The sequence below is a fragment of the Pan paniscus genome, chromosome 16, assembly GCF_029289425.2.
Source record: "Pan paniscus chromosome 16, NHGRI_mPanPan1-v2.0_pri, whole genome shotgun sequence".
Taxonomy (NCBI): Eukaryota; Metazoa; Chordata; class Mammalia; order Primates; family Hominidae; genus Pan; species Pan paniscus.
Genome location: NC_073265.2, coordinates 61,536,994 through 61,563,488, shown reverse-complemented (window position 1 = coordinate 61,563,488; position 26,495 = coordinate 61,536,994). Strand labels below are relative to the sequence as shown.

Here is a 26,495-nt window from a genome sequence, read left to right as displayed (position 1 = left end):
ATCATGCCACTGCACTCCAGCCTGAACAACAGAGCGAGATTCCATCTCAAAAAAAAAACAAAAAACAAAAAACCTTTTCCCTCAGCATTTGTGTGCATTTGAACATGAACATTAAAATGTTTGTATGGGTAAAAATTCAAGGTTCATGTATTTTTGTTGTTGTTGTGTTGTTTTGTTTTGTTTTTGAAATGGAGTCTCGCTCTGTTGCCCAGGCTGGAGTGCGGTGGCATGATCTCGGCTCACTGCAAAGTACAACTCGGCTCACTGCAAGGTACAACTCCACTTCCCGGGTTCAAGAGATTCTCCTGCCTCACCCTCCCGAGTAGCTGGAACTACAGGCGCCTGCCACCGCACCCTGCCAATTTTTGCATTTTTAGTAGAAATGGGGTTTCACCATGTTGCCCAGGCTGGTCTTGAACTCCTGACCTCAAGTGATTTACCGGCCTCAGCTTCCCAAAGTACTGGGATTACAGGCATAATCCACTGTGCCCGGCCTAGGTTCACGTATTTTTAAAATGTTAACCACAAATTATATGAGGTCAGAAATAAGGATCCCCAAATCCCTCAGACAATGGTAACTAAATAAGTCTGTTTTATTTGCTGTTCAGCATAGGGACTGTAGTTGATTTTTCCTCACTTATATTTTCTCTACTTTGGAAACACCAATAAGTTAAACTGTAAGTACCGATCTTATAGGAAAAGTAGTTTTTAGTCCTAAAGCAAAATATTAAAAATTATTGAATTGTATATTCTTTCCTCTTTCAAATTTCATAGCATAGAATCAATACATAAATCACAATGGCGATTGCTCTGCTTGTTCCACTTCTCAACTTGGCTGTGTCCTTTACTCAGCAAATATTTATGTATCCAAGATGCCTAAGGTACAGAAATAGGTTAGGTAATCAATCCATGCACTCTTTCCACTTCAGTTATTTTCTTTTAACGTTCAAACTTAAAACATTCTCTGAGGATTTTAAAATATATTTTGAGGCATCTCGTTTTTCAGTCTTGCAATTTGGTTCAACTCAAAAGCCAATTATCTGTTATCCAATTAACCCTCCTATCACTATCCTATAATTGCGTAAGTAATTTCTGCCTGAATTTGCAAGGGTTTGATTAGATGTCAGCCTGGATTTTGAGTATAAACATAATGCATATATGACTATCTCACTAGCAGAGCCATCTTTTCCAAGTTCTTTCTAGGATTCCACTTTATTCAGTGTTTAACAACTAATCTTTGAGTTAAAATTGAATTTTGAGGTAGAATTTTCAGAATTTCATAGTACTGGGACATATTCTGTGGCCTAAATCAGAAATAGACCTTAGCAACAACTGTTCTGTCACAGTCAGTTGACAGTCATACCTGTTATTGGTCCTTAGATGAATTTAATTCTAAAAAGTATTTTCCAACTAAGATTGGATAGATTTCACCTGTACTACTTGACCCTTTCCTCACATTAACTCTTCACTTCCTGAAATGCATTCTACCCACAAAGGTAATGAGAGGTGCTTTCCTTAGGCTTGGCTCAGAGCAGATCACCCAAAGCTGATTGTCATAACACTTTTAGGGGTACAGTTACTAGAGCTAAGTACATTCACATTGTATAACCAATCCTCAGAACTTTTTTTTCTTGCAGAAACAGTAACTCTGTATCCATTAAATGATTCTCCATTTCCCAATTTCCGTCAGCATGGCAACCATCATTCTATTTATTTCTGTGAGTTTGACTACTCTAGATACCTTATGTAAGTGGAATCATACAGTATTTGTCCTTTTGTGACTGGCTTATTTCACTTAGCCTATCTTCAAGTTTCATTCATGTTGTAGGATGTGTCAGAATTTCCTTCCTTTTTAAGACAGAATAATAGTTCTTTGTTTGTATATACCACATTTTGTTTATCCGTTCATCTGCTGGATATTTGGGTACCTTCAACCTTTTGGCTATTGTAACTAATGTTGTTATGAATATGGGTGTACAAAAGATTTCTTCAAGATCTTGTTTTCCCAGGCACAGAAAGACAAACATTGCATTATCTCACTTACGTGTGGAACCTAAAAAAGTGGAGCTTATAGAAGCAGAGAGTAGGATGGTGGTTGGCAGAAGTTAGGGGCGGCGGGGGGGTTACAGTATGGAGAAAGGGGAGATGTTAGTCAAAGGATACAAAGTTGTAGTTAAACAGAAGGATGAAGTTTTAGTGATCTATTGCATAGCATGGAGACTGTAGTTAATAATAATGCAATATGCACTTCAAAATTGCTAATCGAGTTCAATCATCTTCACCATAAAAAAGTGATAAGTAGGCAAGGTGAAGAATATGTTAATTAGCTCCATTTAATCATTTCACAATGTCTACATATATCAAAGCATCACATTGTACCCCATAAATATATAAAATTATTATTGGTCAATTGAAATAAAATTATAGATTAATTTTTGAAAAGACCCTGCTTTCAATGTTTTTGGATATATTCCCAGAAAAGGTATTGCTAGATCATATGGTAATTCTATTTTTAATTTTTTGAAGAACTGCCATACTGCTTTCTGTAGCAGCGACACTATTTTACATTCCTATCAACAGTGTGCAAGAGTTCCAATTTCTCCACATCCTCGCCAACGCTGTGATTTTCTGTTTCTTTGATAGCAGTCATCCTAATCGGTGTGAGGTGGGTGATATCTCATTGTAGTTTTGATTTGCATTTCCTTAACAATTAGTCATTTTGAGCATCTTTTCTTATGCTTGTTGCCCATTTGTATTTCTTCTTTGCAGAAACATCTATACAAATCCTTTGCCCATTATTAAATAGAAGGTTTGGTGTTTTCTGTTGTTGTTATTGTTGTTGTTACTATTTAGTTGTACGAGTTCTTTATATATTCTGGATGTTAACCTCTTATCTTGATATGTTGTTTGCAAATGTGTTCTCCCATTCCAGAGGTTGCTTTTTCATTCTGTGAGTTGTGTCTTTTGATGGACAGAAGTTTTCTAGTTTTTTATTTTTGCCCTCCAATAGATCCTTGTTAAAGTTTTTAATTTTGATGTAGTCAGTCCAATTTATTTATTTTTACTTTTGTTGCCTGTGCTTTTGGTGTCATATCCAAGAAATCATTGCCAAATCCTGTCATGAAATCTTTTTCCCCTCAGTTTTCTAAGACATCTATTGTTTTAGCTCTTACATTTAGGACTCATCCATTTTCAGTTAATCTTGTGTATATGGTGAAAGGTAAGAGTCTAACTTCATTCTTTTGTAGATATCCATTTTTCCCAACCCCATTTGTTGAAAAGACTGTCCTTTCCTTATTGAATGATCTTGCCTCCCTTGTTGAAAATCATTTGACCATATGTAAGAGAGTTTATTTCTGGGATTTCTGTTCTATTCCATTGGTCTATATATTTATCTTTATGCCAGTACCATAGTGCCGATTACTATAGCTGTGTAATATGTTTTGAAAACAGGGAGTTCTTCTTCTTCTTCTTCAAGATTGCTGGGTATTTGGAGTCCCTTGAGATTCCATATGAATTTTAGGATGGATTTTTCTATTTCTGCAAAAAATGCCATTGGGAGTTTATAGAGATTACATTAAATCTGTAGATCACTTGGAGTAGTATTGACATCTTAGCAATATTAAGTCTTCGTATCCATGAACACAGATTGTCTTTTCATTTATTTGTGTCTTCTTAATTTTTTTTTTTTTTTTTTGAGACAGAGTCTTGCACTATCACCCGGGCTGGAGTGCAGTGGCGTGATCTCGGCTCACTGCAACCTCTGCATCCTGGGTTCAAGCAATTCTGCCTCAGCCTCCTGAGTAGCTGGGATTACAGGCACCCGCCACCACGCCCAGCTAATTTCTTTGTATTTTTAGTAGAGATGGGGTTTCACTATGTTGGCCAGGCTGGTCTCAAACTCCTGACCTCGTGATCTGCCCGCCTCGGCCTGCCAAAGTGCTGGGATTACAAGCGTGAGCCACCACGCCTGGCCTCTTAATTTCTTTTAGCAACATTTTGTAGTTTTCAGTGTATGAGTCTTTCACCTCCTGGGTTAAGTTTATTCCCAAGTATTTTATTTTATCTTATTATTTATTTATGTATTTTGAAACAGTCTTACTCTGTCACCCAGGCTGGAGTGCAGTGGCTCAATCTCGGCTCACTGCAAACCTCCACCTCCCAGGTTCAAGCGATTCTCCTGCCTCAGCCCCCCAAGTAGCTGGGATTACAGGTGCTTGCCACCTACACACGGCTAATTTTCGTATTTTTAGTGGAGACAGGATTTCGCCCTGTTGGCCAAGCTGGTCTCAAACTCCTGACCTCAGGTGATCCGCCCACCTCGGCCTCCCAAAGTGCTGGGTTTACAGGCGTGAGCCACCATGCCCAGCCTCCAAGTGTTTTATTCTTTTCGATGCTATTGCAAATAGAATTGTTTGCTTTCATCTCTTTTTTTTTTTTTTGAGACACAGTCTCACTCTGTCTCCCAGGCGGGAGTGCAGCGGCACAATCTCAGCTCACTGCAACCTCCACCTCCCAGGTTCAAGAGATTCTCCTGCCTCAGCCTTGCGAGTAGCTGGGACTACAGACACATGCCACCATGCCTGGCTAATTTTTGCATTTTTAGTAGAGACAGGGTTTCACTATGTTGGCCAGGCTGGTCTTGAACTCCTGACCTCATGTGATCCACCCACGTTGGCCTCCCAAAGTGCTGGGATTATAGGCGTGAGCCACCGTGCTGGCTTTTGCTTTCACTTCATTTCATTTTCAGATTGTTCATTGCTAGTGTGTAGAAACACAACTGATTTTTGTGTGTCAATTTTATTTCTTGCAACTTTGCTGATTTGGGTTATTTGTTCTAACAGTTTTTTTGTGTGTGGAATTTAAGTCCCTCCTGATGCCTGTCACATCTGGCCAGGAGACTCTTCTCGTCCTGGCTACTTCCTTCTGTCACTTTCCCCGTGGCTTCTTATGCTGCAGTCGTCACTAAGAGTATCAGGAGAGAGTTGCTTTGCTGTAATACAATTACTGCCACCAGCAAGACTTTCTGGGTTGGCATTTACATTGAAAAATGGACCAGTATTTTTAGGATGTGTCTGGTAGTTGGTACCCAAAGGCTGGACCTTTCCTTACACTGTCCCTACAATCATTACATTTCACCAACATGGAGGTGATTTGGTGTGAGTGGCCTAGAAACCAGAAACTTGAACAACTTAGGAATTTCTTTGGAGCAACATGAGGCAGACGCTCCTTCCTTGAACAGCATCCTGGTGCCCTTTCTGAAGAAGTAGTCTGGACTGATTCTGCTATGATTACTGGGATGTCAACCCCATCATTTGCTGCATTCGAATCCCTGACCTATATGACCAGCTGCACAAGGCAGCTTCATGGAGATGGGCCTCTGGGAGCCTAAGCCACTTGTTTTGGACTCAAAAAGCATTTGAGACTGGGCGTGGTGGCTCACACATGAAATCCCAGCACTGTGGGAGGCCTGGGCGGGCGGATCACCTGAGGTCAGGAGTTTGAGACCAGCATGGCCAACATGGTGAAACCCTGTCTCTACTAAAAAATACAAAAATTAGCTGGGCATGGTGGCGTGCACCTATAATCCAGCTACTCAGGAGGCTGAGGCAGGAGAATCACTTGAACCTGGGAGGAGGAGACTGCAGTGAGCCGAGATCGTGCCATTGCTCTCCAGCCTGGGTGACAGAGCAAGACTCAGTGTCAAAAAAAAAAAAAAAAAAAGCATTTGATAGAAGATCAAGAAGTATACATCAGTTGTCAACAGGAAAATGCAGTTATACCATTCAACCATATGGCATTCCAACTATGTCTCAACTCTGCGCTGATGCTGCCTTCTAATACTTTCCACTCCAGGAAGGTTGAGCGTCCATGTTTGATATTCCCATCTTTCTAGGATACTACCCACCACTCATGGGATACTTTTATTCAGACATTTCTGACTTGCCTCTTGTAGCGTCCGCTTTTTATCCAAATGATAGAATTTGATCTAGAGGAAACTGAATTATCTGGGCTACATCCCATCATCATCTCTCTTTGGAGGCAATCAATGATCAGCCATCAGAATGTTCAGATCTGTGGGTTTGCGGGGCTACTCTTAGGGGTCCAGCATGTACTTCTCTTTGGCCGGGTCTCTTAAGAAACTTATCCCACCATTTCTGAGTCACCTGAGGCTCATGACCACTGTGATCCAGCTTATCCTCCTGTCAAACACAATCAAGGTCCCTGTAAAGTGGCAAAGAGGATACCAGGATTTAAGGTGATACCTGGGAAACAGGAGCCTAGAGCCCACCCCATGGTAGATACTCATTTCCATTCCAAACTCTGTACATCCCAGTAGTCCAGATCCATAGGGTCAGTGCCCTGACAGGGAAATGGAAAAAAAAATTTTTTTTAGTTGGAGTCTCACTCTGTCACCCAGGCTGGAGTGCAGTGGTACAATCTCGGCTCACTGTAACCTCTGCCTCCTAGGTCCAAGCCATTTTCCCACCTCAGTCTCCTGAATAGCTGGGATTATAGGCATGTGCCACCATGCCTGGCTATTTTTATATTTTTAGTAGAGATGGGGTTTTACCATGTTGGCCAGGCTGGTCTCAAACCCCCGACCTCAAGTGATCAGCCCACCTTGGCCTCCCAAAGCACTGGGATTATAGGCGAGAGCCACTGCGCCCTGCTGAAAATTCTTAACTTGTGAGATTCTCACTGGAAAAGAGGATCGGAAAATTTCACCATCAGCAGAAAAAGCAACAAGAGGCAGAGCAGATGAAGGATCAGATCACCACTGTCAGTACAAACCTCTTTTCTGTCTTATGGGCTCTATCTCAGCCTGTGATGTCTCTCTTCCTACACAAGGCTACCTGGATTCTGGTCCATGTGGTATGATATCTTATTGGGGTGCCATCACCATTTTTCAGACCCTGCCCAATGACACAGCTCCACTACAAATTAGGGCATTGTGAAGCCCCCCCTTGGGACTATGGAGGCCCTAGACTCTTCTCCAGCCTCTCCCAGGCCTTCTGCAGCCCAGAATAACTTAGAACAATGGCATGGTCTTTCAGGGTTTGATTCTCTGGCCAAATGAGCCCATTCTCCAATGTCAAGGCAAAGCCATCAGATTGGTTGAGAGACTCATGAAAGACCTTTCCTGTCTTCTCAGGCTCCTGAACAGGATGATCTCAGATCCCCCCTCATACAACAGCTGGAACTCTGTTCTCTATCTTCTAGGTCAGTAATTTCAAAGGGCTTTCCTTGGAGCCCCTCTAGGGAGTATTAGGGGAGGATCAAGCAAGATGAACTCCACCCCTCCTTTTCTGGTTTCAGTCACAGCAGTTCTATTTTTCTCTTACATTTTGAGCTTCATCCTAATATTTATGTTAGAACAATGTATTCCACTGATTTTTCAAAAGGTTGGGAAACCAGTGATCTGTTCCAAGGGCACTATTCTGTGGCTGACACCCCCAGAAGCAAAGTACACCCACCGGGTTGTACTCTCACCACAGAAGGTCACTGGTGAGACCTTCTTTCCTCCATCAGAATTCCAGCCACAAGTCCATTATCCATCCCCTTCCCAAGGATCATCGGGTGGTACCTCTCTGGACAGACGGCAGAATTTTGCTAAAACACATTCTGCCTGCCCCTTATGAACTGCAGCCCCTGCCCTCCACACAGACATAGCATCGTCAGACAGACAGACACTTCAGGATCCCCAAGGCAGCCTAGGCCAAACCCCACACCACCCGGGTGACATATGGACACACACATAGTCTTGTTGGAGATTTCTCCCCTGCTAACTTCGTTCAGTTTTGAACAGTCTGTTCTTCCTTCGCTGTCACCCAGGCTTCAGTCTATGACCCCCTACTAGCCTTGTTTTCCCTGCACTCAGAATCCAAGGACCCCCATCTGCCTAGCCAAGCTGGTCAAGGAGTAGAACCATTTAGGATGGGTTTTCCTGCACTCCAAGATCTTGAAGATGAAGCCTGAAACCAGTTTCCTACCCACTCCTTCTCTCCCAACTTGTATTGTCCCCTACATGGTCAAGCCCCATCCCAAATTCAGAGATTTACCTTGGTGCAGAGAAGAGCCAGACTTCAACAGCAGGCTGGACCCCTCTACCCCACGCTCCCAGAGAGTGTTCCTGAGGCCTAACTTGCTGGGTGTGCAGCAAAACCCTAGTTTCCAGCCCCAGCTCTCCAGCTTTCTTCGAGGGACACAGGCCCAGCTTGCAGCCCCTTTCCTGCATTTCTGCCACTCCCATAGAAAGGGTGGACACAGGGAGGAATCAGACTGGTTCTCTGGTGGCAATCCAGGTCTATAGGCAGAACTTGTTCTCTCATAGCATGAACATTTTGGGAGGCATCAGGGCAAGAGGACAGGGGAATCAGAGGGAAGGATACAGACAGGGCACTAGAAGCTTGCTGAAGGGACAGGGTGGTGGAGGTGGGAGTTAAGGAAAGGGGTCAGGGGTTCAGCAACTGTAGTAGGAAAAATGCTAATGTTGGAGGCTCAGGAAACCAAGGTCCTGCTCTCTGTAGGCCTTTGGGAGGGGCATCCAGGTTGGATGTGGTGCAGAGGGTAAGGATTCATCATGCCAGTGCTCAGTGCCTAAAGATGAGGCAGTAGGATGACAGGACTGTTTTCTGTGCTGTTTCTAAATCCAGAACCCTCCTTGATATTAGCAGGAAGGGGCATTGATTCTAGCCAGCACTATCAGGCTGACCAACAAGGATGTACTTCTCTTCTCTGGACCCAGTCTGAATAGAAAGGCTTTCTCTGAGCACCCCCTTCCTTAATACTACAGAAATGGTCCAAAACAGCGTTTCCCAACCTCTAAGAACAGAAAGGTCAAACATGTAAAACAATGCATATAGGGCTCTACCCAGCCAGAGATATCAAGACTGCATTACTCCCCACAAGAGCAGCCCTGAGCCTCTCTGGGTTTCCCCAGGACCCAGGTTTTCCTGATGGAAAGCTGAGCTGAGCTCCCTTCTCCAGATCCCTTCCCCAGATCCTGCCCCTCAATGAAAACCAACCCTGGAAGCCCAGGGCCTTCTCACTCCCTCTGCTTCCCAGAGTGAGACTGGTGAGCTGCCTTCCTAAGTTCCTCAGGCTACTCTCGGGGGTCTAGGAAGACTTGGGGTCCCCAGGTCATTCCTGGCTTTGTCCCCAGAGGACCGAAAGCTGTTTGTGGGGATGCTGGGCAAGCAGCAGGGTGAGGAGGACGTCAGACGCCTGTTCCAGCCCTTTGGCCACATCGAGGAGTGCACGGTCCTGCGGAGTCCTGACGGCACCAGTAAAGGTGACCTGAGCTGACCCCGGGATTTCCTGGTGACCCTTCCTCACTCTGGGCCACATAACTCTTTGGCCCCTGTGGCCTGAGCCACCCGCTCCCTCTGTCCTGCCCCAGGCTGTGCCTTTGTGAAGTTCGGGAGTCAAGGGGAAGCTCAGGCGGCCATCCAGGGTCTGCACGGCAGCCGGACCATGGCGGTGAGGGCGGGTTCCCTGGGCTGAGGGTGAGGCCAGTGGGGTGGGGACGGGCTTCTCCTCCCCGAGTGTGCTCGGTGCCCCACAAAAGGACCTGATGGGAAAGGCGCTCGGCCCCGGGCCGGGGCCAGGGTCAGGACCGGTCACCACGGCCTCCCCTGCCCTGCCCAGGGCGCCTCGTCCAGCCTCGTGGTCAAGCTGGCGGACACCGACCGGGAGCGCGCGCTGCGGCGGATGCAGCAGATGGCCGGCCACCTGGGCGCCTTCCACCCCGCGCCACTGCCGCTAGGGGCCTGCGGCGCCTACACCACGGCGGTAGGTACCGGGCACCTGCGTGCGAGGGCGCGCAGGTGGGTGGGCCAGGCCTGGGGCTGAGAGCACGGGCAGCTGCCTGCCCCTTGGCCCTCCACTCTCGCCCATCTTTCCTCTCAAAGATCCTGCAGCACCAGGCGGCCCTGCTGGCGGCGGCACAGGGCCCAGGCCTAGGCCCGGTGGCGGCAGTGGCGGCCCAGATGCAACACGTGGCGGCCTTTAGCCTGGTAGCTGCGCCTCTGTTGCCCGCGGCAGGTACGGCCCCCAGGGACTGGGGCGCGCCTGGTAGGGGCCGGGCGGGGCGGGGTGGCGGCCTGACTCTCAGACCTCTTCCGCCATCAGCAGCCAACTCCCCGCCTGGCAGCGGCCCTGGCACCCTCCCAGGTCTTCCGGCGCCCATCGGGGTCAATGGATTCGGCCCTCTGACCCCCCAGACCAATGGCCAGCCGGGCTCCGACACGCTCTACAATAACGGGCTCTCCCCTTACCCAGGTGGGCCCCCCGCTCCGCCCAAATCCCCCCGAAATGGAGTGGGGAGCGGGGGGTGGGGGGTTAGGGCCTGGCTTCCCTGGGAAGAGATCCCCCTCCTTCCCTGCTGTCTCTCACAGCCGCCGTCCACCTCCCACACTCCCTGAGCTTCTCACCCACTCTGCTCGCCCGCTTGCCTTCACTGTGGGCCTTGCGCCCCTCTCTCCCCAGCCCAGAGCCCCGGCGTGGCTGACCCCCTGCAGCAGGCCTACACTGGGATGCACCACTACGCAGGTTTCACTTGGCGCTACGCGGCCTGGGGGAGGTTGAAGGGCCCTAGAAAGAAATAGGGAGAGTTGTGGGGGATTTAGGCTCTGTTCCAAGGAGTTGATCCTCCCATCCCCTCCTACCCCTAGAACGACCTCTCTTGGGGTGAGGGTTATGGTGGACTGGGCTGAATTGGTCAAAAGCGGCCAGGCAGTTGGGGCCCTGCATGGGGAAGGGCTCCTGGGGATCACTGTCCACTCCCACCTCTGTCTCCAGCAGCCTATCCGTCGGCCTATGCCCCAGTGAGCACAGCTTTTCCCCAGCAGCCTTCAGCCCTGCCCCAGCAGCAGAGAGAAGGTGAGGGACTGGGGGCTGGACAGCAGAACCTGGTGGGGCTGGACTCAGGGTCCTTCCCCTGAACCAGCCTGCTACTGTTCCTCCAGGCCCTGAAGGCTGTAACCTCTTCATCTATCACCTGCCTCAGGAGTTTGGTGATGCGGAACTCATACAGACATTCCTGCCCTTTGGAGCCGTTGTCTCTGCTAAAGTCTTTGTGGATCGAGCCACCAACCAGAGCAAGTGTTTTGGTGAGCTGAGAACCTACCCCTAGGCCTCTCCCACCTCTGACTATAAAGGATTTCCTACAGACCCTACGATTGCCCTTCTATAATGCAGTGATTTCCTGAGATTGAATGTGTGGCACAAAACGGGGTCACAAACCAGTGATGGGCCTAAGTTTAGGCCAACAACAAGCCTTGGCCGGGCATGGTGGCTCACGCCTGTAATCCTAGCACTTTGGGAGGCCAGGGCAGGTGAATCACTTGAGGTCAGGAGTTTGGGACTAGCCTGGCCAACATGGCGAAATCCCGTCTCCACTAAAAATACAAAAATTAGCTGGGCGTGGTGATGGGTGCCTGTAATCCCAGCTACTCAGGAGGCTGAGGCAGGAGAATTTCTTGAATCCGAGAGGGAGAGTTTGCAGTGAACTGTGATGGCACCACTGCACACTCCAGCCTGGGCCCCAGAGCAAGACTCCATCTCAAAAAAAAAAAAAAGAACGAGCTTTATTTCAGGTTTACCTGGGATGATCAGGTGTCCACCAGGAATGTGGCCAGCTAGGTCAGAGCTTTGGAGTCTGGCCAGGGCAGGAGGAGTCTGGTTCTGAGACCAAAGATCCCCTCCAACTCCAACTATGGTTCTGAGGACCAGAATGGGAGCTGTGGAGGGAGACAGCCAACCCATGCCAGGAAAAACACGGAAACATCCAAATCAACACACTGACCCTGCACACACACTCAGAGTTGCTTCCTATCCTTCCAAGAATCACACCTTTAGGAATCTCAGGCCATCTGCCTATGACTCTGTATCCACACAAACAGTGGAGGGGTATGTGTTTGATGGAACTGGCCTGAGGGGGCTGGAAGAGGAGGGGGCTGGTCAGAGAGAAAGGAGGCCCTGCTAGGCAGAGTCCCCAGCTAATCTCTTTGCCCACACCCTCCAGGGTTTGTTAGTTTTGACAATCCAACTAGTGCCCAGACTGCTATTCAGGCGATGAATGGCTTTCAAATTGGCATGAAGAGGCTCAAGGTCCAGCTAAAGCGGCCCAAGGATGCCAACCGGCCTTACTGACCTGCTTTCACTGACCAGCCACAGAAAGGTGAGTCCCTGATGGACCCCAGGTAGATGAGGCCTGAGTGATGAGGCCCTCCCAGCTTTGATGGTCCTCCTTTTGGGACCTTGGAGGCACCCACCTCTGAGAAAGTCTGGGATAGAGAGAAGAGCCAGGAGCTAGGAGGAATCCTCAGATGGAGACTTTGCTTTTCCTTCAATCCAAGGAGATCAATTGGACAACATTCCTGCCCCGCAGTCTAGGAGAGACAATCAGAGTCTTTCTGCCTGGAGAAGCAGTTCTACTCCAGAGACAGCCAATGAGAGTAGAGAACCTGTATGCGGGGAGGGTCCAGGAGACTGGAAAATGAGACTAGAAAAGTAGCTTTGGGCCAGTTTTCAAGGGTCTTCAGGCCATGAGTTTGGACTTTATCCTGAAGATGAGAACGAACTGTTGAGGAGCTTAAGCAGAGAAAGGACTAGAAGTAAGGGCTGAGATAGTGGCAGTGAACATGGAGATGGAGGAAGAGAAGCAAACATGCTTCAGAGGTAGAATCTGCAGGGCCTGGTGGGTGATGGGGAGAAAGATGGGCCAAGTTCTCCTACATTTTTGGCAAGGTCATGGGTCCATAGGATGCTGCCTGCAACTTTTAGAGATTTTCTGTCTCAGAAGGCCCACATGGCCCTGCCTCACTTTGAGCTACCCCAGGAACCTTCTAGAGGGGATGTGGGGTTGGGGTCTTTTGCTCAGGACTCAAGTCTGGCTTCAGTGGACGGGGCTGCTGCCTGGGTCGTGCTGCAGCCCTGCTCCTCAGGAAGAGAGGTCCAGCCACTCACCTGAGACGTCACTCATGGGGGCAAGCTGCTCTTCTGGTCTTGCCCTCCAAGGTGATTCTTGCCTTTTCCCCCCTATCTCTCCTTATCAATTAATACACAACAACAGAAACAGAAGAGTGAGAAGAAAGGAGAGGAAAAGCACAGAAACGCTTGAGCAGCCCTTCCCGAAGGAGCAGCTGCGGACGGAGGTGGATCGGACCCAAGGCTGGTGCCTGGGGCTAAGGCCACTCTAAGGATTGTTTTTATCAAGTGGGTTGTTCTGTGCCTGCAGCATAGAGTGCAGGCTGGCAGAGCAAATAGGGCTGGTGAGGAGTGACTGTCCAGGGGAACCAGCAGAGGGCGTTGGGGGTGCCAAGGGCTTCTCCGCAAGGGAAGCCCAGATTTACTTCTTTCAAAATCATATCATTCCTTAGAGTTTAGGGACCAAAGGACTATTGCTTTTTTAAGAATATATATATCTATATAAATTAAAACAAAGAAACAAACAAACAAAAAACAAGACAAACAACTACAAAAAAAGACAGTATAGAGTCTCATAAAAGCTGCCTTTAACTATCCCTAGGAGACAGGGTGAAGGAGACCCTTGACAGCCCCAGCCTAGGCAGATGGGGGCTGTGGAAAGATTGTTCTGTGTCTCATTCCCTCTTAAGCCACTCCCCCACCCTGCCCTTTTAAAAATAATTAAGGATTTGAGGTCTAGGCTCACATGCAGGTAATGAGAACGTTATGGAAGCAGTGAACCCACAATCCACAATCCCCAAACTCAGAGTGCACCCCAGAAGAGGCCCCAGGCAGAGCTCAGGTTGGCCCTGGCCTTTGCCATCCCGGGAGGCCCCCTAGCCAGCAAGAGTGGGACTGCCTTTCCTGTGGAACCACTGCTTCCCCAGGCGGGAAGAAAGAGGGAGTTCTGGCCACCTGAGCCTTTCCCTTGCCAATCCAGGTAGACAGAGGCCCTGCCTTTGGCTGAGCTGAGACACCTCCTGTTTCCCTTCCCCTTGAACCAGTCCCAGTGTCCCCTTGCTCCAGGCTACCTTCTGTCTCTTAGTCTAAGTTTGCCCACCTGTAAAGTAGATTCAGGATATCTGTAGAGGGCTGTGACAACAGACTTGGAAGGTTTGCTACTGTATATACTGCCATTGAGAAGGGGAAATTTTTCAATATGTAGAAGCTTCAGAATTAGAGGTCCCTCTTTACCCCAGACCTGGGAGGGAAGTAGATGTTTTGCCAAAATACTTCTTCATTCCTTTAAAAACTACATCTTTCCTATGCAAGAGTGTCTCACATGTGCTTAACCGAGGTGCTTCTAGTTGGTGAGCAGTGTTGAGCTTAGAAGTGGTGTGTGCTCTGTCTGTCTGTCTTTGTCTGTCTGTTGTATACAGTGGGTGCCATATAAAGCTGATCAATGGTGGTGCTTCCTGCCTGCTTCTGTGAGATGGGCAAAAGATTCAGCTTAGAACACCATGACTCACCTTGCCTTGGTCAGCCTTTCCTGGGCCTGTAGGGCCTTGCACATATTTTTCCCAGGAGGATTTCCCCTCCACCCCACAGGCATGGATCAGCTTAGTCCGAGGCCCCAGCTGTTTGGGGTCCCTCTAATCCCCAGATGTTGCTGAGGCTGAAGGCCTCTGATCTGATAACATGTCAGATAGTAAAAGATGTGGGGGTGGGGGTGGAGGGCTCCTCCTTCATAACAGTTTCTAAGAAAACTTGTTCCCACCTGTTCTTCTGTCTTCGACTCATTTTTGGAGGGAATGGGAATGAAACATAGATCTGGCAGTAATATTACCAGGTAAGGTGTGATGGACATCCACAAATATTTTCCAACCGAGGGAAGAACCAGAGGGTGTATGTGCACCAGCACAATGCTGACACCTAGAGTGACCACGCTAGACACAAATAGAGACACACAATACCCGCACCCTCAAACTAATATTCACATGGAAGCAGAGAGTCCCCTCAGGCTAGGTGCTAAGCACTGTGCTACGTGTCGGGGCTCAGGTATGTTCAAAGTACTCAGAGTTAAGGGGAAAGAGAGACAAATAATCCAGTTACAATGGAGGGCCATAGAAGTTCTGTGCTAGCAAGAATGAGAGTACCTAGTTCAGACTTTATTGGTGGGGGAGGTCTGTGAAATACTTTCTGAAGGAGATTAAGAAGGGGAAAAGTCTTCAAGGATGAACTGGGACATTTGGACAAAGCCATTTAGACAGCTGCATCATTTTGAAAAATTATCTTTATTACCAAGAAATAATAATAATTACCATTTATTCAGTACCTGTTATGTGGCAGATAATGGGCACAAGATAAGACCCTTTTCCCATTCCTAACTCTACCCTGAACCTTACCATTACCAAGTCATGTCAAGACACTTGAACCAAAATGACATTTAAAATATCTGGCTTCATACTTTAGAGTGTGGGCTAAGGACTGGCAGACTGTGTGATTCCAAAGCTTCAGGGGTTGACATGGTCTAGATCAGGGGTTGGCAAACTATGGCTTGTGGGCCAAATCTGGCCTGTGGCCTATTTTTGTATGAACTACCAAACTAATAATTTTTTTTACATTTTTGAAGGGTCGTCAAAACAAAACAAGAAAGTGAAACAGAGACCATATATGGCCCACACAGCCTAAAATATCTATCTTGTCCTTTAAACAAAAAGTTTGCTGACCCCTGGTAAGATCATGGAAGACTTATATAATATCTGATGAGCTTGAACAATATGGTGTTTGTGTCTCTCTGTGTGCATGTATTAGTCTGGACCTTTTCAGTTGCAAGTGTCAAAAACCCAACTCAAACATGTTTAGGCCAATTGGAAATTAATTGGTTTACATAACTGATAAATCAAAGCATGTATCTGCCTTGAAGCATGGCTGGATCTAGGGGTTCAAAGGATGATGTCTCCATCTCTTGGCTCTGCTTCCTTCCATATGTTGGCCTCATTAGTTCTAGTTCTAAAATCCCAGGGAGGACTTTGGCCAGCTTTGGACACATGCCCACCACTAGGATAGAAGAGTAGGCCACCATAATTGACAACTTCATCAGGACTGTGTGGAAGGGGAGAAATGGGTCCCTAAGGAAGAGATGATGGGCAGATAAATGAAATGCATCCATTATATCCCACCCTTTATTGCATCCACCTATACTTTTCTTGACAAACATACAATTTCAAAAATGTGCCTGCCTGACAATGCAATAATCATAGACCCAACAAAAACCACATTCACCTATTTCCCAAGGGGAGATAAAACAGAACCACATCCAGTTGCTTTATTAAGTCCTCAGTCCAGGGTCCCTTGGTGATGGGCAATTCTTGCTCAGGTCTGGATATGACTTCTTAAGATTTTGCCATCTATAGGTAAAAGATAAACTTAGCTACCCCATACTTGCCCTATAACCAATGTGAAATAAGGAGAAAAAGAAGATCACCATTTGTTTTAAAGAGATGGGGCCTTGCTAATGTTGTCCAGGCTGGACCTGAACTGCTGGGCTCAAGCAATTCTCCTGCCTCAGCCTCCTGAGAAGCTGGGAATACAAATACACACCACTGAATAATTTTTAATTCTTTTTTTTAAAATTAAGATGGGGTCTTGCTATGTTGCCCAGGCTAGATTTGAACTCCTAGGCTCAAGTGATCCTCTCACCTCAGCCTCCTGACTAGCTGGGACTACAGGTGCATGTCACTGCATCTCACTATAACAGTTATTTAAAAACCTTCCATTTGGAATAGGGAGAAGAGAATACAATGGTCACTAATCTACAGCATATAACACATCCTTCTGGACAGTGGAGTGAATTTCTTGGCCAACAAAACCTATTGTTTTTGGTCCTTTCCACTGGGACATATCTCCTTTGTCCATTGTTGTTTATGGACATCCCTGAGAGGATGGACCTTTGGAACTGAAGCATCCCACTTCCCTTTTGACATGGTTTTGAGTTATTTATTGAGACAGTCTTCCTCTGTTGCCCAGGCTGGAGTGCAGTGGCGTGATCTCAGCTCACTACAACCTCTGCCTCCTGGGTTCAAGTGATTCTCATGCCTCAGCCTCCTGAGTAGCTGGGATTACAGATGCCCACCACCACACCTGGCTAATTTTTATATTTTTAGTAGAGACAGGATTTCGCCATGTTGGTTGGGCTGGTCTTGAACTCCTGGCCTCAAGTGGTACATCTCCCTTGACCTCCCAAAGTGCTGGGATTACAGGTGTGAGCCACCGTGCCCAGCCAGTTTTGGGTTTAAAGATTGACGTAGAGATTAAGCATTCCCAGATATTTGTTTGTCAGTTGTGAGGATTCTCTGATTCGTGGGCTTTCTTTGAGCTGGTAACCATCATGAGGAATCCTTGATAATGTCCTGCTCCATGAGTTTCAATCCTAGCTCATGTGATTTCTTCGTCTTAGCAAGAGGTCACACTTTAGCCATTCCCCTACCTCTCAGCTTTGTGGCTTCCATAATGGTCTGTCTATGGTGGTAAGTCAACCTTAATCTGCTCACTACCCCCAAAGAGAGATTACTCATTCAACACTTGGCTGACTCATGCTCCAGTGACCTTGGTCTTGACCAGATAGTCAAAATCCCTGAGCAGTACTGGCTGCTAGGCCTCAAGCCCCAAGGAGATGCATAGGACAGGATGGAAGCAACCAGTCAAGCACTCTTGGACCAGCAACCTGCAGCTTGCTCTACTCCTCCAACTCTGGCCATGGCCCATTATTACATTGAGGCCACACAATCGAAAGACTCCTCAGGGGAGTCTCTCAGTTGACACTGAATTTTGGGGGCCCTCTTACAACCTCTAGAACTTGGGGGCTCTGGGCAGAGTCTTCAGCCTCCAGCAGATCCCCTAGAATGAATTTCTCTTGCTGGATGCAATCTGGGTGTCTTGGATGTAGGGAGAAAAGTCCTCTGGTCTGAGATAGGACTGGTGACCTCTGACCTTGAAGCAGCTCTGGTTCTGCTATGTCCTCTGACCAGACCTGGGGGCTCACCCTGGCCTCAGTGGAGCGGAACATGCATGTAATACCTTCCAAAAGAGGGTGCTATGATGTGGAGATCACAGAATCTCACTTGATCCTTTCCAGCTTGGGCTATAATCTTTGAGCAGCCACTGTCCTGATTGCACTTGCCTCCATCATGACATAGCCAAACCCAGCAGGGACTCACAGGCTGTTTCTGGCCTCTGAGCCTCATTCATGGCCAGTATATTTGCACAATTATGTTACACAGCCCTGTATTATTTGGAAGAAACTGCATGAGTTCAGGGAGCTAAGAGGCAATGTGGGCCATTCAGCTGCCCTTCCAGCCTGCAGCCCGAGCCAGGTGGGATCTGCAAAGAGGTGGCCAAGTCTGTGCCAAGTACAAACTAAGAAGGGGCAGAGGGCCACTCTTTGTCTCCCTAGCCCCAACTCCAGACACAGCTATTATGGCAACCTCTGCCCTCTAGAAGCCTGGGCTGACCAAAGCCTTTAGCTGGCCATCTGTAGAGGGGACTTTGAACTTCCAGACTCTGGCCTCCTGCCCTCTAGTTACCTAAAAGCACAGAAACTCAGAAGGCAGAACAGGCCACAAGCCTGGGTCTGGCTTTTCCCAAGGGATATCTTAGGTGACCAGCAAAAAATGCAAGAGAGTAAAAAGAAAGCCTGTGGAATGAGCCTCAGCCTCCTGGGGAGTAGTCCCGAGATGGCCTGACCCAGTGACCTGACACTGGATTCCCGAGAGGAAGCCAGCAGTCTGGGCTGGATTCCCTGCATTTGAGTGGGAAAACTCAGCTGTGTCCTCAGGACCTTTATGTTAGATGGGGACTTAATGTAGAGATGGGGGCTTTGATTTTATCTCCATATCTTAACCCAAGTCTCTAGAAAGCAGACTCTGAGGCAAGTGCTGACATTTTGCAGGGAGGTGGAAGTCCAGGATGGTGAAAGGGAGAAGAGACGAAGGCAATGCAAGATGACACAGTACTGTGCCGGCCGCCACTTCATATGAGCTATTAGGAGAGAGCACGTCCCTTGTCAGGCTTGTTTGCCAAGCACATGGTGTTTGAAAGGAGAAATGGCACCTTGGAGCAGTTCACCAAGGGGAGATATGAGAGGGAATTAATGCTTCTGTTCCACTCTCTTCTCCTGTTTTCTGTTGGCCAAGATTCCACCCCACAAGGAGCTAACTCCCCTGCACTTCTCAGTTGCATCATTTGCTCCCTGGATGGCTGTTGGGAAGTCAGCTCCCATGGTCTGCTGTATGGCATTTCTACTATAGACATGGAAGTAGAAGGGCTACTTAGCACAGGCAGGGTGCCAACTAAGAGAGAGAAAGAAGGAGGTGGATAGGGAATCCAAGAAAGTGCATGAAGTTCGTGCCCAAGACATCCAATTCTCTCCCACAGGATTCACAGCCAAAGTCCCCAGGCACCAGAACCCCCAACACTGTCTGAATTCCAAGCCAAATACATCTTACTTAATTTGGGGGGGTGAAAAGGGAAGCATTCAGGTATAGCTTGGAGGATCAGGATTCTCCCTTTTTTCTCTGGAACTTCCCAGACCCTAAACTCACTCCAATATCTCCTACTGGATTTTCTACCTCTAGGCCTTTGTTCTTATTCACTTTAGTTTGGGGGAAAGGATTTGGCCTTTATAGTCTACATGATGCATGATTATCTGACCTTTAGCACCCTGGATTGCTGGTCAAAAGCAGAAAAGGCAGCCGGGCGAGCTGGCTCATGCCTGTAATCCCATCAGTTTGGGAGGCCAAGGCGGGCAGATCACCTGAGGTCAGGAGTTCCAGACCAGCCTGACCAACATAGTGAAAGCCCGTCTCTAGTAAAAATACAAAAATTAGCCAGGCGTGGTGGTGTGTGCCTGTAATCCCAGCTACTCAGGAGGCTGAGGCAGGAGAATCGCTTGAACCCGGGAGGTGGAGGTTGCAGTGAGCCAAGATTGCGCCATTGCACTCCAGCCTCCAGCCTGGGTGACAGAGGGAGACTCTGTCTCAAAAAAAAAAAAAAAAAAAAAAAACAATGCAGAAAAGTCAACTCTAAACAAAGCTGTATACTGTTCTGATTCTGCCAGCATGGAGGAAAGTCAAACTGGAGGACCTTATTGAAAATCTCAAGAAGAGGTCAACATACTCCAACATCCAAACTTTTTTTTTTCCAGTGCATCCCGGAAATCTCCACTTTGATGGATACATGACTTGAATCTCAAGATAAAATAGATGATCATTTAACCAGCTGGTTTGATGCCAAATAGCAGGGGTTTCCAGTTCCCCAGCCAAGTGGGGATCTCCACTGCCTCAACTTCACTTCAGTGCCATCAATTCCATACCTCATTCCATTTCTGTATTAGGTCTGATTTAGTAGCAAGTTATAGGAACCAAGACAAACCAGCTTAAGCAAGATGAGAACTGAGAAATGCGGTGGTATTACTGACCTCAGGCAAGGCTCATCTCAGGGGCTCAAACAATGTCATCAGGTCTCTCTCATTCCATTTCTCAGAGCTCTGCTTCTCTTTATGCCTTGGCCCCATTCTCTGCCCTGTGGCAGGGAGAGCTGGGTGCCAGCAGCTTCAATCTCATATCCTCTTAGCACATTAACCTCAAAAGCAAGAGAGCTTTGAGCAGAAGATTATGATTGGCTTTGCTTAGGTCACAAACCCACACCTGAACTAATCACTTTGGTCAGGATGATGGAGTCCTTTGCCTGGCCTGATGGGTCATGCATCCATTTGTGTGGGGTAGAAGGGGGCAGGAGGTAGCATTGTGATTGTCAGCTCCACTAAGTACTAATACTTACAAAGTATAAAAGTATGCAGCCGGGCTCGGTGGCTCATGCCTGTAATCCCAGCACTTTGGGAGGTTGAGGCAGGTGGATCACCTGAGGTTGGGAGTTCAAGACCAGCCTGACCAACATGGAGAAACTCTGTCTCTAATAAAAATACAAAGTTAGCTGGGCATGGTGTCACATGCCTGTAATGCCCAGCTACTTGGGAGGCTGAGGCAGGAGAATCACCTGAACCCAGGAGGCGGAGGGTGCAGTGAGCCGAGATCGAGCCATTGCACTCCAGCCTGGGCAGCAAGAGCGAAACTCCATCTCAAACAAAAACAAAGTATGTCCTGCATGGCCTATAAGAATGTATAATCTGGCCAGGCTGGAGTGTAGGATGCATGTGAGGGGCTGGTGAGAGTCAAATAGGGTTATATCTATAGAAAGGGTGTATTTATCCTGAGAGTAGTAGAGAGACATTGAAGGGTTTTATTTTTATCTTATTTTATTTTTTGAGATGGAGTCTTGCTCTTTCACCCAGGCTGGAGTGCAATGGTGAGATCTCAGCTCACTGCAACCTCCACCTCCCAGGTTCAAGTGGTTCTCCTGCCTTAGCCTCCTGAGTAGCTGGGATTACAGGTGTCTGCCACCATGCCCGGCTAATTTTTGTATTTTTAGTAGAGACGGGGTTTCACCATGTTGGCCAGGCTGGTCTCGAAGCCTGACCTCAAGTGATCCACCCGCCTTGGCCTCCCAAAGTGTTAGGATTACAAGCATGAGCCACCGGGCCCAGCCTATTGAAGGGTTTTAATAGAGGAGTGACATGATCAGATTTGAGTTTTAGAAAGATCCCCTAAGCAGCTAAGTGGAGAATAGATTGCAGGAATAGATACTGGATAAGGAGTCTATTAGGAGGCGAATGCGATAGTTCTGGTAGGGAGGAATAGGAATATAAAGGAGGGATTGATTTAAGATGTATTAATTTGCTCGCACTTGTAATCCTAGCACTTTGGGAGGTCGAGGTGGGAGGATAACTTTAGGCCAGGAGTTTGAGACCAGCCTGGGCCACATATTGAGACCCTGTCTACTACTCCCCAGGAGGCTGAGGCTCATTCCACAGGCTTTTTAGTTTCTTGCATTTTCTGCTCAGCACCTAAGATATCCCTTGGGAAAAGCCAGACCCAGGCGTGTGGCCTGTTCTGCCTTCTGAGTCTCTGTGCTTTTAGGCAGCTAGAGGGCAGGAGGCCAGAGTTTGGAAAGAAAGAAAAAGAAGAAGAAGATGTATTAAGATGTAAAATTTAGAGTTTATGAGGTAAAATTGGTTCCATTTAAATAAGGATGGGAGAAGTCTAAGATGCTTTCTTCTCAGGGTTCAGTCTGAATAAGTCATAGGTGAGATTTACTAAGTTAGGAACATGAAAGAAATACAGTGAGAAGATGTTTGCCTATGTGACATCCAAGTGGAGTTGTCCAAAAGACAACTTGACCAAAGTCAACTTGAAACTCAAGAAGTACAGGATGGAAGCCAGGCGCGGTGGCTCACGCCTGTAATCCCAGCACTTTGGGAGGCCGAGGTGGGTGGATCACAAGGTCAAGAGATTGAGACCATCCTGGCCAACGTGGTGAAACCCCGTCTCTACTAAAAATACAAAAATTAGCCAGGCATGGTGGCGTGCATCTGTAGTCTCAGCTACTCAGGAGGCTGAGGCAGGAGAATCGCTTGAACCTGGGAGGCAGAGGTTGCAGTGAGCCAAGATCACGCCACCACACTCCAGCCTGGCAACAGAGCGAGACTCCGTCAAAAAAAAAAAAAAAAGAAGAAGAAGTACAGGATGGAAATATAGATTTGGGAGTTCCAGTCTATAACTGTGTGTCACTCAGGTGGATTTAAACGAGACTTTTGTTGAAAGGGCACTAGGTGGGTCACGGGATTGCCAGGCAAAAGACCCAAGCTTGGAAAATAGGCAGGAACAACGAGAGGCCAGTCCACCACAGCACAGGCCAAATTCAGATGCCAGAACCAGCTCCACAAGACCACTGCTGCTGTCATCATTATTGGACATGGGATGTCACCACTACCAGTACCCACACCATGAAAGTCCCTGGGCATGGGGTAAAGCTGACCCTGCTCTCCTGTCACCATTGCCACTGGCATGAATTCTCTATGATTCTATTTCTCTGAGTCACTCCAGAAACTACATTTCTGGAAGATGCTTGGCCAGGCCAAGGTCACATGCCTCTGTCTTAGCTAGAGAGCTGGGAAAGCAAAGATTCAACCTTTTTAGTGTCTGTCATGAAAGATAGGCTCTGCTTACTTCTAAAACTTGTAACATAAGAAGGAGATTCTGTTTCTGGGCAACCCCAAATTATCAAGATCTCCTTCAAGTGGCCATGGAGGCCACGGGGAAGAGTAATAGGAGAAATGGGCGTGGGCTGAACTGCTTTTCTACTTAAGCAGGGAATGAAGGAAAGGGAGTATAATAAGGATACTGTGAAGGAGTCATATGAGGTGTAGCAAGAAACTGGAAGAGTGTAGCCCATAAGAGCCAACAGAGGAAAGGGTTGCAGGGGCAGGATGATCAACAATGCCAAATGACACCATGCAGTCAATTGCAGGGGCAAGATGATTGACAATGCCAAATGACACTGTGTGGTCATATAAATGAAGCCTGAAAATTCCCAATGGATTTGTCCATTTGTAAGTCATGTGTCACTTTGGTGAAAGTATTTTCAGTAGAAATTTTGGGGAGAGGTCAGATGACACCAGATTTAAGGAACAACTGAAGACAAGAAAGTGGAGAGGGAGAGTATAGGCTACTCCTAGAAGTTTGGTTAAAGGCAAGAAAAATCAGTAGCATGACATATAGGATTCAAATTGGATTTTCTTTTTAAGGTTGGGCTAGTTGATCAAGCTTATATACTGAGATCAACGAGTAGGGGAGAGGAAAAAGTTGAATATAAATGAAAGAGAGAGGTAAGGAGCAAATTTCCCAAGGAGGCAAAAAGGAATGAAATACAGATCATAGTGAAAGGACTAACTTTGTATTTGAAGAGAGACCTCTCCACTTCTGAAACAGAAAGGATTGGAGAGATTCAAATGTTTGGAGGGGACAGAAAATTGAGGCAGTTCCCCCATGGCCTTTTATTTATTTATTTATTTATTTTTAAAGAGATGGGGAGTCTCGCTCCATTGCTGAGGCTGGAGTGCAGTGGCATAACCACAGTTCACTGTAGCCTTGAACTCCTGGGCTCCAGAGATCCTCCTGCCTCAGCCACCCAAGTACCTGGCACCCAGAGCCTTTATTTTTTCTGTGAAGCAGAATGGGGGATGGTGGGAGAGGCTGACATGTGGAAGGGTTGCTGGGTACACTGAGGACTCTGCTGAGGAGACAATGAATTTGTAGGACCTCTGTACTGAGTGCACATTAAGTTAGCTTAAGCCATTTATTCCAGATAAAAACTGACTCCTAGTCCCTCAAGATCAGAGGGCCTCAGAAAGTGCCTTGGGCAGGGTATAGTGGCTCACACCTGTAATCCCAGTACTTTGGGAGGACAAGATGGAGGACTTGTTGGGCCCAGGAGTTCAAGATCAGCCTGGGCAACATACGGAGACCCCATCTCCGCAAAAAAAAATTAATTAGCCAGATATGTTAGTGCATGCTTAAGCCTTGGAGGCTGCAGTAAGCTATGATCACACCACTGTACTCCAGCCTGAGTAACACAGTGAGACCCTGTCTCAAAAAAAAAAAAAAAGAAGAAGAAGGAAGGAAGGGAGGGGTGCCTGGGAAGCTGCCAGAAAGGGGAGAGTAGTCTCACCATTTCTGGTCTCTGCCTCTCCATGCTTCATTCTGTGTCCCCAGATGGTCTTTTTCCTTTTCTCATTCATCATAGTAGGTGGGAGGTAGATGTACCATAGCTCCTAAGTCTATGTCTCTTTTGCTTAAGAAACCAGTCCAGTTAGAATCATAATCTGTCAGCTCTAATCCCAGATTTTCAGGAGAACATCTGTTTAACACAGCTTAGACCAGGAATCCACTCACAGTTCAATAAACTGCAGCTAAAGTGCTAGAGGTCACACAAGACGAACATGGCCCTGGGGCCTGTGGATCCATAGTGTGGGTGTGGAAACGATAATTCCCACAGAATAGGGTTCATGGGCTAGACTAACCTAAATGGTGTCCACTCACCAGCTTAAGTGTGCAGGATTGGATGACTTCCTTTATCCTGGTTTAGGATGGGAGAGTAGAGAAGGTAGATAGCTGGCATGACCCAGGAGTGTGATTTTTACAGAGTAAATGCAAGCATATTAACAAAGATGTGATTAAAATGACTGACCAAGGATCTGGACTGGGTAGGAAAAGAGGTGAAGCCTGGAAGATACTGGTAAACTATGAGGTGGCTGAGATTCATGATGAATAGAAGAGCTAGTGGTGGTATGCTGGAAAGGGGGAATCCTAAAGGTTATTGAATACTGGAGTTGGACTTGTCACTCATGGGCACAGTGCTTATGTTCAAACACTCCCATACATACTTGGTTCTCAAAAGCTATTACGGGGCCCTTGATGGTGAGTTGTTTTAGAGAGCAGGCCTGACTCCTTCCCCTACCACTCTGAACTTCTGCACTCTGAAACCGAGATTATATTGATCCCTCACTTTTTTCAGTTACTATAAGCAGTAAATGTAACAAACTCACACCGAGACGGTGTTGTGGCCCAGGCTGAGTGGCAAGGTGAGCAGAGGGGGACATCAAAAGGGAAAGGAGTTAGAAAGAAGAGGCTGAGAATGTGCAAATGTAAATCAACCAACAACAAAAAGTTAACTGGGAAACTTCTGAGGCCAGCTTAGGAGGGATAGACATGACATGTTTATATCATTCAGGGCCAAAGCCTTCTTTGTGTGTACTGTGTCCAGCTACAAAGAGGGAGTGAGGAAACAGAGTAGGTCTAAGATAAGCCTTTTCCCATTAGTGTTGATGGAAAAGAGGGTCACGTGGAAGCCCCAAGACTAATAAGGATGAAGGAGATCTGGCCATGTCTAGGGTTAATAACCACAATAACCACAATTACAGCTTCCATGTATGAACTACTTCCTAGTCCCAAGTACTCTGCTGGTTACTTTACATGGATTAGTTGGAATCGTATGAAATTGAAGGTATCTGACTGTTCATAAACTGCAAAAATAGCACTTTCCTACGGTTCAACCTAACACTATCTCAGTTCATCCTCACCACAACGGCTCCGTGAAACACATATTACTGTCTCCACCTCAAAGAGGAGAAATCAGATTCCCAAAGTGAAAGTCATCGCTTAAGGCTGCACCATCAATAAGTGCCGAACCCAAGCTTCAGACCCAGATTGACTAGAAGGCCAGGGTGCTCTCCATCACGCTGCAGCTACCGGGGAACAAATGAGTTAAATGCCAGAATTTTTAAAAGCCCGAGGTGTTCGACTTCCATTGTCGAACCAGAGAATCCTGCAGTCAGCAAGGCCTCAGGACTTCCCTCAGTCTCTACCTGCCGGCCCCAACCTCCGGCGAGGGGACTCCCTCCCGGCCTACAGGCAACCTGGGTTGCCCTCTCTGCTTGTTCCTCCCAACCACTCGGGGCGCTAAATGCAAGTATTCTCCTTTGGAAGGCTCCCCGCACTCCCCCAGAGTCCCTCTTCCTTCTCCACTGCCTCCCCTACCCACGGCGCAGGCGCCACCCCCGACTCCGCACCCTTTCCCGACTAGCGACCGCCGCGCAGGCGTCTCAGGGCTGGCGTCGGCTGCTGAGG

General features: G+C 47.4%; 1 protein-coding gene across 17 annotated transcripts in view; it reads left to right on the top strand.

Annotated features, from left to right (window-relative positions):
- Nucleotides 1-14,694, top strand: part of HEXA (hexosaminidase subunit alpha) — a 94,270-nt gene extending 79,576 nt beyond the window's left edge. For 4 of the 17 annotated variants that reach the window (XM_055098495.2, XM_034939066.3, XM_063596772.1 and 1 more), the window contains 10 exons: nucleotides 9,167-9,295; nucleotides 9,404-9,483; nucleotides 9,652-9,795; nucleotides 9,915-10,047; nucleotides 10,135-10,284; nucleotides 10,492-10,554; nucleotides 10,804-10,884; nucleotides 10,971-11,114; nucleotides 12,029-12,184; nucleotides 13,079-14,694. In XM_055098495.2, the coding sequence (XP_054954470.2) occupies nucleotides 9,167-9,295; nucleotides 9,404-9,483; nucleotides 9,652-9,795; nucleotides 9,915-10,047; nucleotides 10,135-10,284; nucleotides 10,492-10,554; nucleotides 10,804-10,884; nucleotides 10,971-11,114; nucleotides 12,029-12,156 (1,052 nt within the window). In that variant the 3' untranslated portion in view covers nucleotides 12,157-12,184; nucleotides 13,079-14,694. Of the gene's footprint in view, nucleotides 1-9,166; nucleotides 9,296-9,403; nucleotides 9,484-9,651; nucleotides 9,796-9,914; nucleotides 10,048-10,134; nucleotides 10,285-10,491; nucleotides 10,555-10,803; nucleotides 10,885-10,970; nucleotides 11,115-12,028; nucleotides 12,185-13,078 lie in introns of those variants that run through there. The other 13 variants (XM_055098490.2, XM_008971894.4, XM_055098489.2 and 10 more) reach the window with 9 other exon arrangements.
- The last annotated feature ends 11,801 nt before the right edge of the window (nucleotides 14,695-26,495 follow it).